Here is a 15,650-nt window from a genome sequence, read left to right on the forward strand (position 1 = left end):
TGGCCCATCAGCTCCAGCTTCACATAAACAAACATGACATTTTAACAAAGATAATGCACTCATTATGCTCTATTCATCAGGCCAGTCGCACTGCCCGTAAACAAACAAACAATAAGGTAAAAACACAGATGTAACCAATAACCTCATGAATTGTTGTATTGTAATAATTGTGGGAATGAGTCATGATTTATTTAGAAAGCTAAAAACAAGTTGAACTGATTTTTGTCTTTAAAAAAACCTTTTAAAATGTATTTTCAAGACCATTTGTTGTTCATTGTGTCATTGCATCCCGACAGCGATCAATAAATCAAATATAATAACTAAAGAAACTTTAATAAACCTGCCGGATCTTTTTTAATTGGTCCAGAATGTGAATGTTTTGGAGTGAGGCCTGATGGGATGTCACTGATGATGTCACTGATGATGTCACTCTTGACTTGTGTTTACTCCCCTGGGACCAGATGAGCTGGCGTGTCGCGGTCGTCGTCCTGCTGCTGCTCGACGGCGTCCAGCTGCAGGACGGTGAGTCACATCTGGACCGCTCGGAACAGTCTTACTGGAGGGATGTCTGCTGCTCTTTCAAAATAAAAGCCTTTTAAAAAACAGCGTTTACAAAGCTCTAGAGCATAGACGTACATGACGTCCATGCAGGTGAACGTTTAAGTAAATAAAAGGCAACAAAGAAAAACATGGCATAAAAAAGGTCACGAACACAGCAAAAACAACACAAACAACAGAAAAGAAAACAAACAAATAAATGACACAAAATGAGGGGAACAAAAGAACTGCGTAAAAGGACATAAAAGGACGACATCGCCTAAAAGCAATTCTATAAAAAAGGGTTTTAAGAAGTGATTTAAAAGAAGTGGCTGATTCTGTGAGCCTCATCTCCTCATCCACCTTCTGAGCATTATGAATTAAAAAACGTGATATATTATAATAACTAGAAGGACCAAACATTAACAGAAGTGTACCCGGCCTGTGACGATCATCTTACGTCTCACGGAAAGTTACTCTTCGATTCTTTCGTTCCGATTGCATTGCTGTTCTTAGCATGAATACGGTCTTTTCAAAATAAACTTCTGTCCCCACAGGAAACAACCTGGTTAAGTTTAGGCCACGAAAAGACTTAGTTAGGTCGTTTTGGGTTAAAATAACTACATAAGTACAAAGGTTACGCTACAAATAAACCAATGCGGGAACCAACGGGCCGAAAGACCAACGTCGGCTCACGGCCTTTGAGCAAGATGAGAGTCTGCTTTTATTTAGAACTCTTTGTCTCGTGAGGTTTTGGTCAATAACTTGTATCCAAACCCGTTTTCTGTGGTTCCAGAGCCGCGGTTGAACCCCACGCTGGAAGATGTTGTCCCTTCCCGGGAAGTCATCCGACCTCCTGACATCAGAGAGGTCCCAGAAACCGAGACGACCTCGCGGTCCCCGCCCATGTTCGGTGAGCATGCCAACCTCAAGTGGGCGACGTGGAGCGGCCGCCTCCCGAACGGCGCCGTCGCCGTCTTCAACGGCTACGCCGAACGCACGGACTACGTGTGCAAGGTCAACTGCGAGGCCGGCTTCTACTCGCCCGGCAAAGGGGACTTCTGCCGGTACCCGTACGCCGACAAAGAGTACGCGTCCTCCAAGTTTGAAATGCTGGTCAACGTGGACCACTTTGAGTTCCTGGAGTGGGTCGAAGGTTCCTACGGGTCGGTCCCGAGCTATGCCGTCAAAACCTGCCCCGAAACGGACATCTTTGTGGGCAAGAACAAGTATGGTCTCGGCAAAGTGGTGACCCGGCACGAGGCCTTCTTCCTCCCCTGGGAGGGCGACGAGTACTGGTACAAGAGCTACCAGGTCCTGGCCGTCAACAGAGACGGCTACAGCCAGCACATCTCCCACGTGGAGTACGGCATCGACCAGATGGAGCTCTTCCACCATCCTCCCGAGGCCCTGCAGCTCGCCAAAGTCACCAACCTGGAGTGCAGGGACGTGCAGAAGACGGTGAGACTGGAGAAGACCAGCTCGGTGGAGAAGACCTGGGACATCGGCAGGGAGACCCGCAACGGCTCCGTGTCCACCATGAAGGCCAAGGTGCCCATCCTCGGCCCGGGCGACGTGGACTTCACCAAGGAGCAGACGGTGACCTTCTCGGAGGGCACCAGCGTGGTGGAGTCCGTGGGTCACTCCGTCGCCGTGGAGCTGCTGGTGCCGCCCAACCACTGGTGCGCCGTGAGGATGGACGGCAGGAAGATGACGGCCGACATCCCGTTCACCGGCCGGCTGAGCAGGACCAACCGCGACGGAGACACCCGCTGGACGTACATCACAGGCGTCTACGACGGCGTGAGCGTGGGCGAGATCAACGCCGTGGTGGAGCGGTGCCGGCCGGTGGCGGACGCCGTTCCCTGCCCCCCAACTCAAGACTGAGGATCAGTCTGCTGGACTTAAACAGTTTAATAAAACTCTTGTTTTCAAAATAAAATACAATCTTGAATTTAAAGGCGTTTCTTTGTATTTTTTAGGACAGTTACTTAATTCTTACATTTTTTAATCTCTTGAAGTATTAATATTAGTAGTAGACTTAAATAATACACATGTCACTTTTACTAAAACTGTAACATTACATACACTTTACAATTGCACTTATCTTACACTGTACATTTTATTCTATGTCTCGTCTGCACTTTGTTGATTGTTTATTTGTTGTCTACTGTTGTTGTTTGTTATGTTTAACGTCCTATGTTGCACCACCCACCACGCTAAGTTCCTTGTAGGTGTGAACCTACTTGGCTAATAAAAATATTTCTGATTCTGAACATATTACAGGGCATCATTAAACAAAACGTATTACTTATTAAATGATTTATTTATTGTAGTACTTAGTTACAAGCCTGCATTTTATAAACCCCTTGAAGTAAATGTGTGTAAAGATATGGCATCAATATTTTATCAGAACATTGAAATCAAATATTAATAAATATTTACAGGGCAATATCAAACTGAAAAGTATTGAATAATAAAACCAACTTGTTAAATCATTGGATTTATTTAATTATTTGTACACAATATTTATATAATTCAGTCACTCAACATGTATCATTAAACCATGCAAATATGCATATTATTATTAATAATTCTGCATATAACCTTTGATGCTAGTTAAGTATTTTTTTGTTTTGTTTCTTTCTATTACGTCATCTCACATTGTTATTGCTTCTATTGTTAGTTTTTACCATGTAAAGTTCCTTTTAAAGCACTATTAAAAAATAAATATTATTATTATTATAGTGGTGGTGAAAAGTTGGTTATTTTTTATATACTATTTACCACTTCAGTGACGAGAAAACAAATACATACAGTATATTTGTATATTTGGACCAACACCACCAAGGCCAAATTAATTGCTGATAACAAACTGAACTCTGACCCTGAGAAGACGCAGTGTTTATGTAAATAATTGTAATAATAACAATTATTATTATAGTAATAATATTTATTATCATAATAATATTTATTCTTATTGTAATAATATTTATCATAATAATATTTATTCTTATTGTAATAATTATAATATAATTATTATTATAATAATATTTATAATTATTATAATAATAGTTATTATTATAATATGTATAATTATAATATTTTTATAAATTATAATGATAATAATAATATAGTGTAGTTACCAGTGCCCACCCTAAGGGGGTGCTGTCGTCCAGCAGGAGGAGGCCACCTGGACACTGGTTGTTTTTGTGGATCGTTGACAGTGTGAGCCGGTCACGTGACCTCGTGAGCGTCGCTTCTATTTCAACACAACTCTCACCGTGTGTGTGCGTGTGCGTGTGCGTCAATGAGTCTGAACACGTGAGCAGTGTTGAATCCACTTCCGGGTTCATGGTGTGCTCTGGCTTAAGTCACGCGCTCTCTCTGAATGAGCCGGTCCGAACGAGCCTCCGCTTCCGGTACTTTTCGTCGTTATTTGACTTTTTACTTCCGGAAGCTGTTGAGTTTTGTCCCAATGCGGCGACTTCTAACGAGACTCGTGAACCGGGTTCTGCTGGGGGTCCCGTTGAGTCCTGCGACGGCCATCGAGACCCGGATACACACGAAAGGCCGACGGAGGCTGGTGAGTGTGACCCCTCTCGCGCGCTGTGCATTGTGGGTATTGTGGGCCGTTTTAGATTTACACCATTAAAAAATATGTCGGTTTAGAGCTGATTTGCTGTTTTGGGCAAACTATCCATCCCATAATATACATTTGAATATATGTTCTGGATCCGTCTCTTATTACTCTTAAATTCGGCATACAGTTCATTCAAATTAAGAGCTGGTGGATATCAAATGGAGTATGGACGCGTGTCCTCTTCCTGTTTACTGGTGTCACGTGACCCGGTGACGTCAGCACCATCAGTACCAGGCACGTCTGCTCATGTCTTCTCTTAGAAGAACATTTGGTGTACAAACAGTAATATATATATACACACACATAACTTATATGGGTGTTAGGGTGGGGTTATAATAAATATATATAACATATAAATATATATAACATATATGGGTGTTAGGGTGGGGTTATAATAAATATATATAAATATGTATAACATATATGGGTGTTAGGGTGGGGTTATAATAAATATATATAAATATGTATAACATATATGGGTGTTAGGGTGGGGTTATAATAAATATATATAACATAAATGTATATATAATAGGTTTTTAAAGTGTATTCAAGATGCAGAAATATATAAGCGAGTTAAAGAGAGACCGTAAAAGATGATAATGATTGTGTGTGTGTGTATATGTGTATATATATATATTTATTTGTATATTTATATACTGTGTGTGTGTAACAGGTGGTGGGGCTGGGCAACCCGGGGATGGAGGGTACCAGACACAGCGTCGGCATGGCGGTGCTCGGCGCGCTCGCCGCTCGCCTCGGCGTGGCCGACCGTTGGCGCGGCGACAAGCACGTGTCCGGTGAGGTCATCGTGTCGGAGGTGGACCGGACGCACGTGGTGCTGCTCCGCCCCCGGCTGCTCATGAACATCAACGGCGTGTCGGTGGCCAAGGCGGGTGAGCTCACCGCCTCTACTTTATTACTCTATTACTCTACTTTATCACTCTACTTTATTACTCTACTTTATTACTCTATTACTCTACTTTATCACTCTACTTTATTACTCGATTACTCTACTTTATCACTCTACTTTATTACTCTACTTTATCACTCTACTTTATTACTCTACTTTATTACTCTATTACTCTACTTTATCACTCTACTTTATTACTCGATTACTCTACTTTATTACTCTACTTTATTACTCTACTTCATCACTCTACTTTATTACTCTATTACTCTACTTTATTACTCTACTTTATTACTCTACTTTATTACTCTACTTTATTACTCTACTTCATCACTCTACTTTATTACTCTATTACTCTACTTTATCACTCTACTTTATTACTCTACTTTATTACTCTATTACTCTACTTTATCACTCTACTTTATTACTCTATTACTCTACTTTATCACTCTACTTTATTACTCTACTTTATTACTCTATTACTCTACTTTATCACTCTACTTTATTACTCTATTACTCTACTTCATCACTCTACTTTATTACTCTATTACTCTACTTTATCACTCTACTTTATTACTCTATTACTCTACTTTATCACTCTACTTTATTACTCGATTACTCTACTTTATCACTCTACTTTATTACTCTACTTTATTACTCGATTACTCTACTTTATTACTCGATTACTCTACTTTATTACTCTACTTTATTACTTTACTTTATTACTCTACTTCATCACTCTACTTTATTACTCTACTTTATTACTCTACTTTATTACTCTATTACTCTACTTTATCACTCTACTTTATCACTCTACTTTATTACTCTACTTTATTACTCTATTACTCTACTTTATCACTCTACTTTATTACTCTATTACTCTACTTTATTACTCTACTTTATCACTCTACTTTATTACTCTATTACTCTACTTTATCACTCTACTTTATTACTCGATTACTCTACTTTATTACTCTACTTTATTACTCTACTTTATTACTCTACTTCATCACTCTACTTTATTACTCTATTACTCTACTTTATCACTCTACTTTATTACTCTACTTTATTACTCTATTACTCTACTTTATCACTCTACTTTATTACTCTATTACTCTACTTTATCACTCTACTTTATTACTCTACTTTATTACTCTATTACTCTACTTTATCACTCTACTTTATTACTCTATTACTCTACTTCATCACTCTACTTTATTACTCTACTTTATCACTCTACTTTATTACTCTACTTTATTACTCTATTACTCTACTTTATCACTCTACTTTATTACTCGATTACTCTACTTTATTACTCTACTTTATCATTCTACTTAATTACTTTATTACTCTACTTCATTACTCTACTTTATCACTCTACTTTATTACTTTACTTTATTACTTTACTTTATTACTCTACTCCATTACTTTACTTTATTACTTTACTTCATTACTTTACTTTATTACTCTACTTCATTACTTTACTTTATTACTCTACTTCATTACTCTATTTTATTACTCTACTTTATTACTCTATTTTATTACTCTATTACTCTACTTTATCACTCTACTTTATCACTCTACTTTATCACTCTACTTTATCACTCTACTTTATCACTCTACTTTATTACTCTACTTTATTACTCGATTACTCTACTTTATTACTCTACTTCATCACTCTACTTTATTACTCTATTACTCTACTTTATCACTCTACTTTATTACTCTATTACTCTACTTTATCACTCTACTTTATTACTCTATTACTCTACTTTATCACTCTACTTTATTACTCTACTTTATTACTCTATTACTCTACTTTATCACTCTACTTTATTACTCTATTACTCTACTTCATCACTCTACTTTATTACTCTATTACTCTACTTTATCACTCTACTTTATTACTCTACTTTATTACTCTATTACTCTACTTTATCACTCTACTTTATTACTCGATTACTCTACTTTATCACTCTACTTTATTACTCTACTTTATTACTCGATTACTCTACTTTATTACTCGATTACTCTACTTTATTACTCTACTTTATTACTTTACTTTATTACTCTACTTCATCACTCTACTTTATTACTCTACTTTATTACTCTACTTTATTACTCTACTTTATTACTTTACTTTATTACTTTACTTTATTACTCTACTCCATTACTTTACTTTATTACTTTACTTCATTACTTTACTTTATTACTCTACTTCATTACTTTACTTTATTACTCTACTTCATTACTCTATTTTATTACTCTACTTTATTACTCTATTTTATTACTCTATTACTCTACTTTATTACTTTATCACTCTACTTTATCACTCTACTTTATCACTCTACTTTATTACTCTACTTTATCACTCTACTTTATCACTCTACTTTATCACTCTACTTTATTACTCTACTTTATCACTCTACTTCATTACTCTACTTTATCACTCTACTTTATTACTCTACTTTATCACTCTACTTTATCACTCTACTTTATCACTCTACTTTATTACTCTACTTTATTACTTTACTTTATTACTCTACTTTATTACTTTACTTCATTACTCTATTTTATTACTCTATTTTATTACTCTACTTTATCACTCTATTTTATTACTCTACTTTATTACTTTACTTTATTACTCTACTTTATTACTTTACTTCATTACTCTATTTTATTACTTTACTTTATTACTCTACTTTATCACTCTACTTAATTACTTTATTACTCTACTTCATTACTCTACTTTATCACTCTATTTTATTACTCTACTTTATTACTTTACTTTATTACTCTACTTTATCACTCTACTTAATTACTTTATTACTCTACTTCATTACTTTTATTACTCTACTTTATTACTCTACTTTATCACTCTACTTTATTACTCTACTTTATCACTCTACTTTATTACTCTACTTTATTACTCTATTTTATTACTCTACTTTATCATTCTACTTAATTACTTTATTACTCTACTTTATCACTCTACTTTATCACTCTACTTTATTACTCTACTTTATTACTCTACTTTATTAATTTATTACTCTACTTCATTACTCTACTTTATCACTCTACTTTATCACTCTACTTTATCACTCTACTTTATCACTCTTCTTTATTACTTTATCACTCTACTTCATTACTCTACTTTATCACTCTACTTTATTACTCTACTTTATCACTCTACTTTATTACTCTACTTTATCACTCTACTTTATTACTTTATTACTCTACTTTATCACTCTACTTTATTACTCTACTTTATTACTCTACTTTATCACTCTACTTTATCACTCTACTTTATTACTCTACTTTATCACTCTACTTTATTACTTTATTACTCTACTTTATCACTCTACTTTATTACTCTACTTTATTACTCTACTTTATCACTCTACTTTATCACTCTACTTTATCACTCTACTTTATTACTCTACTTTATCACTCTACTTTATTACTTTATTACTCTACTTTATCACTCTACTTTATCACTCTACTTTATTACTCTACTTTATTACTCTACTTTATCACTCTACTTTATCACTCTACTTTATTACTCTACTTTATTACTCTACTTTATCACTCTACTTTATCACTCTACTTTATTACTCTACTTTATCACTCTACTTTATCACTCTACTTTATTACTCTACTTTATCACTCTACTTTATTACTTTATTACTCTACTTTATCACTCTACTTTATTACTCTACTTTATTACTCTACTTTATCACTCTACTTTATCACTCTACTTTATCACTCTACTTTATTACTCTACTTTATCACTCTACTTTATTACTTTATTACTCTACTTTATCACTCTACTTTATCACTCTACTTTATTACTCTACTTTATTACTCTACTTTATCACTCTACTTTATCACTCTACTTTATTACTCTACTTTATTACTCTACTTTATCACTCTACTTTATCACTCTACTTTATTACTCTACTTTATTACTCTACTTTATCACTCTACTTTATTACTCTACTTTATCACTCTACTTTATTACTCTACTTTATCACTCTACTTTATCACTCTACTTTATTACTCTACTTTATTACTTGTTTGTGCGTTTCTTTTCAGCCGTTAAATTCGGCATCAAGCCCGAAGACGTCCTGCTGGTCCACGACGAGCTGGACAAGCCTCTGGGCAAAGTCGTCCTCAAACACGGAGGAAGTGCCAGGTGGGTTTCCTGTTTCCTGTTTCCAGTTTCCTGTTTCCAGTTTCCGGTTTCCGGTTTCCTGTTTCCGGTTTCTGTCGTCGCGACGCTTGAAATCTTCTCCAAATAATATTTGTGAAGCTTTCAGTTTGTCAGATAAATAAATAACTTTGATTTTTTTTTGTACCTCGGCATCAGGCTGTAGCTGCTTAATCGATTTAGTTATCAACCATTAAATTGACGGTCGACTATTTAGATAATTAATTAATAGGTTTGGAGTCATTTTTAAAGAAAACATCAGATTGCAGCTTCTTAAATGTGAATATTTTCTGGTTTCTTTACTTTTCTGTGAAAGGAAACAGAATAGTAATAATAGTAATAATCAGCAGATTGATCGGCGTTGACAATAATTGTTGCAGCCGAACATTATAACATACTGATCATGCTTTAGAATCTGCCTTTGACACTGAATAATTAGAGTTATAAGCACTCGGGAATATTCATAATGATTTAAAACCACAATCAAAGCACATTAACAAGCATTTTACAAGACTTACAAGGGCAAATATATCATTTATAATACTTCAAAATTCAAATAAAAAAATCTGTGTGTAATTCTTCATATTTGATATATCATCATATTTATAAATCTGATAGTTTTATAATTATTTTTAATGTATTATAATAATAGTTTTTCTTGCATATATTTATTGATATGTTTTCACTTTACTTAAAGCAAACCGTTAAGATTACAGTTGTTAGAAATATTGGGACGCTTATTGTAACATTCTGTGCAAACGAAAACGTCTCGACCTTTGACCCCTCGTTCTCTCTTCAGAGGTCACAATGGAGTGCGCTCCTGTGTCGACTGCCTCCACACGGATGTGAGTTATTTATTATTGCCCTTTATTATTAATAAGAGTTATTATTGCCCTTTATTAATAAGAGTTATTATTGCCCTTACCAGGTGATGCCCCGTCTCCGGGTGGGGATCGGCCGCCCGGTGGGCAGGGCCCCCGTGGAGGTCCACGTACTGGGCCGCTTCTCGTCCTCCGAGCAGAAGGTTCTGGAGCGGGTTCTGGTCCAGAGCGTGGACCTCCTCCTCTCCCAGCTCTCCCAGGAGGACTCCCCCTCCCCACCAGCAGGGGGCGCCGGGCAGCAGACGTGACGATGATGGATCAGCAGGAACCTGCGCCAGTTATTCATATTATTCAGTTTATTTTGTATAGCCCAATATCACAAATTGTATTATTTATGACGTTTCCTGATGACGGGACGTTAACCCTCTGATTGCCATGCCGATGCACATTTTATATATTTATTCTGATTTAATAATAAATGTAAAGGACTGAAGTCTTGCTTGAGGTAAATGTGTCATTTCCATGTATTATATTTATGAATGCCATTTATTAAAACGTATGATACCTTACTAGAAAGTTGTTATATATATTATATTTATATGTATACTTTTCAAAATAAACCTCCATCTTCACAGGAAACTATTTTTAAAATGATGTTTAATGAAGATGATGAAATACTTAGTTATGTTTAATAAAGATGATAAAATACTTAGTTATGTTTAATAAAGACGTTTGTTTGGGTTAAAGTTACGTTCCATAAACATCCGCTCCCTCCCTGTCTGAGCTTTCGAGGTGTTTATACTTCCTGGTTCATGATTACGTGAATAACAGACAATAAAGTCGTGGATTATGTACGTTATATACGTCATTATGCTCCTCTTTTCCTTTCTTTTTCAGCCGGATGAGGCCTGACCTCTAGACCTCTAATCCTGATTTTAATGATTTAAAAAAGCCAATTTAATCATAATTTATTATTTGCACAATTGCTAACAAAAATATTCAAACGCATGAAATAATGTGTCGCTCATTGGAGCGAATCTGAGCGTACGATTGGCTCGTGGGGGCTTCACCTATTGGCCGACGTGGTCTCTGAGACTGATCTGTGATCAGCTGCCTTCAGAGGACCGGGAGGGGTTATGAATCACGTTTGTGACATCAGAGAGCTGTGTTACACTCCTGAGTCAAACAGGAAGAAACACAACAACAACAACAACAACAACAACAAAAAGCTACTATTCTTGAAGCTCAATTTCTCCTCCTTTAGTATCCGAAAGTGGCATCGAACACACGGTTCCCCTCACGACCTGCTCGCTCCCGTCTTGGTGTCGTCCCCCCCCCCCCGTCTTGGTGTCCCCCCCCCCCCCCCCCCCCCGTCTTGGTGTCCCCCCCCCCCCTTCCCGATTGTCACACTAATTACACTCTTCAGCAATTAGGCGACTTTAATGAGTTGCATCCAGTCAAGAGGCGCAGAGAATGTGTGTGTGTGTGTCTGTGTGTGTGAGTGTGTGTGTGAGTGTGTCTGTGTGCGTGTGTGAGTGTGTGTGTGTGTATCTGTGTGTGTGAGTGTGTGTGTGTCTGTGTGTGTGAGTGTGTGTGTGAGTGTGTCTGTGTGCGTGTGTGAGTGTGTGTGTGTGTGTCTGTGTGTGTGAGTGTGTGTGTGTGAGTGTGTGTGTGTGTGGCTGTGTGTGTGAGTGTGTGTGTGTGTGTGTCTGTGTGTGTGAATGTGTGTATGTTTGTGTCTGTGTGTGTGAGTGTGTGTGTGTGTGAGTGTGTGTGTCTGTGTGCGTGTTTGTGTCTGTGTGTGTGTGTGTGTGAGAGTGTGTGTGTGTGTGTGTATGTGTGTGTGTCTGTGTGAGTGTGTTTGTGTCTGTGTGAGTGAGTGTGTGTGTGTGTGTCTGTGTGAGTGTGTGTGTGTTTGTGTCTGTGTGCGTGTGTGAGTGTGTGTGTGAGTGTGTGTGTGTGTCTGTGTGCTTGTGTCTGTGTGAGTGTGTGTGTGTTTGTGTCTGTGTGTGTGTGAGTGTGTGTATGTGTGTGTTTGTGTCTGTGTGTGAGTGTGTGTGTGTTTGTGTCTGTGTGTGTGAGTGTGTTTGTGTTTGTGTCTGTGTGTGTGAGTGTGTGTGTGTGTGTGTCTGTGCGTGTGAGTGTGTACATGTGTGTGTGTGAGTGTGTGTGTATGTGTGTGTATGTGTGAGTGTGTGTGTGTGTGTGTGTGAGTGTGTGTGTGTGAGTGTGTGTGAGTGTGTGTGTGTGTGTGTGTGTGTGTGTGTGTGTGAGTTTGTGTGTGTGTGTGTGCGTGTGTGTGCGCGTGTGTGCGTGTGTCTGTGTATGTGTGCGTGTGTGTGTGTGAGTGTATGTGTGTGTGTGTGTGTGTATGTGTGTGTGAGTGTGTGTGTGTGTCTGTATGTGTGTGTGTGTGTGTGCGTGTGTGTGTGTGTAAGTGCGTGTGTGTGTGTGTGTGTGTGTATGTGTGTGTGAGTGTGTGTGTGTGTGTCTGTATGTGTGTGTGAGTGTGTGTGTGTGTGTGTGTGTATGTGTGTGTGAGTGTGTGTGTGTGTGTCTGTATGTGTGTGTGTGTGTGTGTGAGCCTAAAAGAGCATATAACCTGAATGAGCACAAAGGATCTAGATTGCGATGCAGAAGAAAGAAACAAAAGGCTGAACATTGTTTAGAGCGGCTTGTTTGAGGCCTTCTGTCTCTGCAGCTCAGAGTCACAAAGGCTGCAGGGACACACTTGTGGACCTGAGGGGGGGGGCTCAAAGGAAGCCCCCCCCCCCCCCCCCTGACGGTGACCCCGTTGAGCCTCCATCGGGCCACTTTCCCAGCCCTCTTCCTCGCTGGTCAGCGAGCTTCACCGCCGCCTTTCAATAACTTCTCTTCTGCAGGAGGTCAGAGGTCAGCAGTGGGGCTGGACACCTGGACCCTAAAATTTATTCAGGAATGGGGACCTCCAACCTCCCCCCCCCCCCCTCCCCCCCTTTGCACTACAGCCGGGCGTAGCGGGCTGACAGTGGCCTGGTGGGGGGTCTTCTCACAGTGGTGCTAACTCTGCAGAAACACACAACAAGCCCACCGGCTCTGGGGAATTCTATTAATGTTACACAACCATGTTCTATACTCACGAGGCTGCAGAGAGGTCCATGTCCACCTCTATATCTCAACATCTAGGAACATAAATGTGCTTCAGATGAGATATTTATTTAAATGTCACAATGGTTTGCCATAAAAGGAGTTGAGAATAAATTATCTGGACTTTGGTGCCCTCCAAAGGTTTCTCTTCTGACCACCAGGGGGCGACTCCTCTGGTTGTATAGAAGTCTATGCTTCATGTGTTAAAGCTGCATTCTCTCTCCTGACCACCAGGGGGCGACTCCTCTGTTTGTATAGAAGTCTATGCTTCATGTGTTAAAGCTGCATTCTCTCTCCTGACCACCAGGGGGCGACTCCTCTGGTTGTATAGAAGTCTATGCTTCATGTGTTAAAGCTGCATTCTCTCTACTGACCACCAGGGGGCGACTCCTCTGGTTGTATAGAAGTCTATGCTTCATGTGTTAAAGCTGCATTCTCTCTACTGACCACCAGGGGGCGACTCCTCTGGTTGTATAGAAGTCTATGCTTCATGTGTTAAAGCTGCATTCTCTCTACTGACCACCAGGGGGCGACTCCTCTGGTTGTATAGAAGTCTATGCTTCATGTGTTAAAGCTGCATTCTCTCTACTGACCACCAGGGGGCGCATACAAAATACACATACAAAATACTTGAGTTTTAATATTAGGACTTTTATTGTGAAATGGGAGGAGGTTTTATTTTAATGTAAATAAGGCCCTTTTATCCATCCACATTTGAACAAAGGTTGTTTGTTTTTAATTAAAATATAAGATGTTACTGAGTTTGCTATTTGTTTTAACTGTTATTTGTGTTCTTTATGTGAAGTTTCTCGTTGTTTTTAACTTGTTGCTGTTTTGTTTAAAATCTAAATGGGACTATCCCAGTAAAATAAAACTCAAATTCAAAAAAGCAATGACATATATTATTTTAACTGGTGGAAGTGCAACATTAAATGGTGTCCCTATATTAGTGTTTTTTTAAAATATATTGTCATCTCTGTCATCTTTATATTGTCAGATAATTGTCTACCTTTGAAGGTGGAAGTATTGCAATTTGGTGCAATGGTCCCGTAATTGTATTTTGTATGCTAACATTATATTTAAATGCATATCTATATAATACTACTTACATGGACACAGTGTCTCAGAATAGTGACCTTACTGAGCTTCATGCTATTTTTATCCCCATTAGTCTTCAGAAAATCACTCACGAAGTCCTTTTAATATTCTGCACTGAACTATCACCACTCTTTTTTTACGTGTTTTTTAATTATGAAGTGAAGTCCCGATGAGCATTAATAACTCGTCCCTTCTCCCCTTTCCATGAACAGAATCTCCAGCGATCTCGGGCCTCCTGCACTAAATTATTCTTCCCGGCCGTGAAAAGGCAGCAGCGGCCCTTTAAGAGGCAAACGAGCATCCAAAACCCCGCGGAGGAAACGTTAGCTCAGCGTCCGCGCAGCAGAGGGAAGGGTCCACCGGCGCCCTGAAGGCAAGGCCTGCTGGGTAATTTATCCCTTAACTCCCTCGCCCCACTGTTTACATTCGTCTTGTATTATCACCGTGTGACGTGAGTCTGAGAAGCTAATGCAGCTACAGGCTAATCAAGATTTCATTGTTTCATACCCCAAAATCACACGTGTTATTACATTAAGTTCTCATAAGGGTCTGGCTGCATATGAAGGAGTTCCTCAAGAGTGATCTAGTTACATATATTTAAGCTTTTAATGTATCTCGGCATCTCCACGCCTCACGTTTTCCATCCATCTCCAGGAAGTAGTTAGCATACATTATTAGTTAGCTTTAGATAACTAAACTACTCAGTTAGGTTTAGACAACTAAACTACGTAGTTAGGTTTAGACAACTAAACTACTAGTTAGGTTTAGACAACTAAACTACTCAGTTAGGTTTAGACAACTAAACTACTGTTAGGTTTTGACAACTAAACTACTAGTTAGGTTTAGACAACTAAACTACGTAGTTAGGTTTAGACAACTAAACTACTAGTTAGGTTTAAATAACTAAACTACTCAGTTAGGTTATGACAACTAAACTACGTAGTTAGGTTTAGACAACTCAACTACTCAGTTAGGTTATGACAACTAAACTACTCAGTTAGGTTTAGACAACTAAACTACTAGTTAGGTTTAGACAACTAAACTACTAGTTAGGTTATGACAACTAAACTACGTAGTTATGTTTAGACAACTAAACTACTCAGTTAGGTTTTGACAACTTAACTACTAGTTAGGTTTAGACAACTTAACTACTAGTTAGGTTATGACAACTAAACTACGTAGTTATGTTTAGACAACTAAACTACGTAGTTAGGTTTTGACAACTAAACTACTCAGTTAGGTTATAACAACTAAACTACGTAGTTAGGTTTAGACAACTAAACTACGTAGTTAGGTTTAGACAACTTA

The 15,650-nt window shown here is 38.2% G+C and overlaps 2 protein-coding genes across 2 annotated transcripts; both read left to right on the forward strand.

Moving 5' to 3' along the window:
- The first annotated feature begins 461 nt into the window (after positions 1–461).
- Positions 462–2,424, forward strand: LOC117735835 (natterin-3-like). The gene is made up of 2 exons (XM_034540723.1): positions 462–522; positions 1,334–2,424. Exons 1-2 carry the CDS (start codon positions 462–464, stop codon positions 2,422–2,424), a joined length of 1,152 nt encoding a protein of 383 aa, XP_034396614.1.
- Positions 2,425–3,780: 1,356 nt separating this feature from the next.
- ptrh1 (peptidyl-tRNA hydrolase 1 homolog) lies at positions 3,781–10,757 on the forward strand. Its single transcript, XM_034542657.1, has 5 exons — positions 3,781–4,123; positions 4,854–5,073; positions 9,183–9,282; positions 10,097–10,142; positions 10,226–10,757. Exons 1-5 carry the CDS (start codon positions 3,929–3,931, stop codon positions 10,424–10,426), a joined length of 762 nt encoding a protein of 253 aa, XP_034398548.1. The 5' UTR covers positions 3,781–3,928; the 3' UTR covers positions 10,427–10,757.
- Positions 10,758–15,650: the final 4,893 nt, after the last annotated feature.

This window comes from Cyclopterus lumpus, chromosome 9 (genome assembly GCF_009769545.1).
Source record: "Cyclopterus lumpus isolate fCycLum1 chromosome 9, fCycLum1.pri, whole genome shotgun sequence".
In the NCBI taxonomy this organism is placed as follows: domain Eukaryota; kingdom Metazoa; phylum Chordata; class Actinopteri; order Perciformes; family Cyclopteridae; genus Cyclopterus; species Cyclopterus lumpus.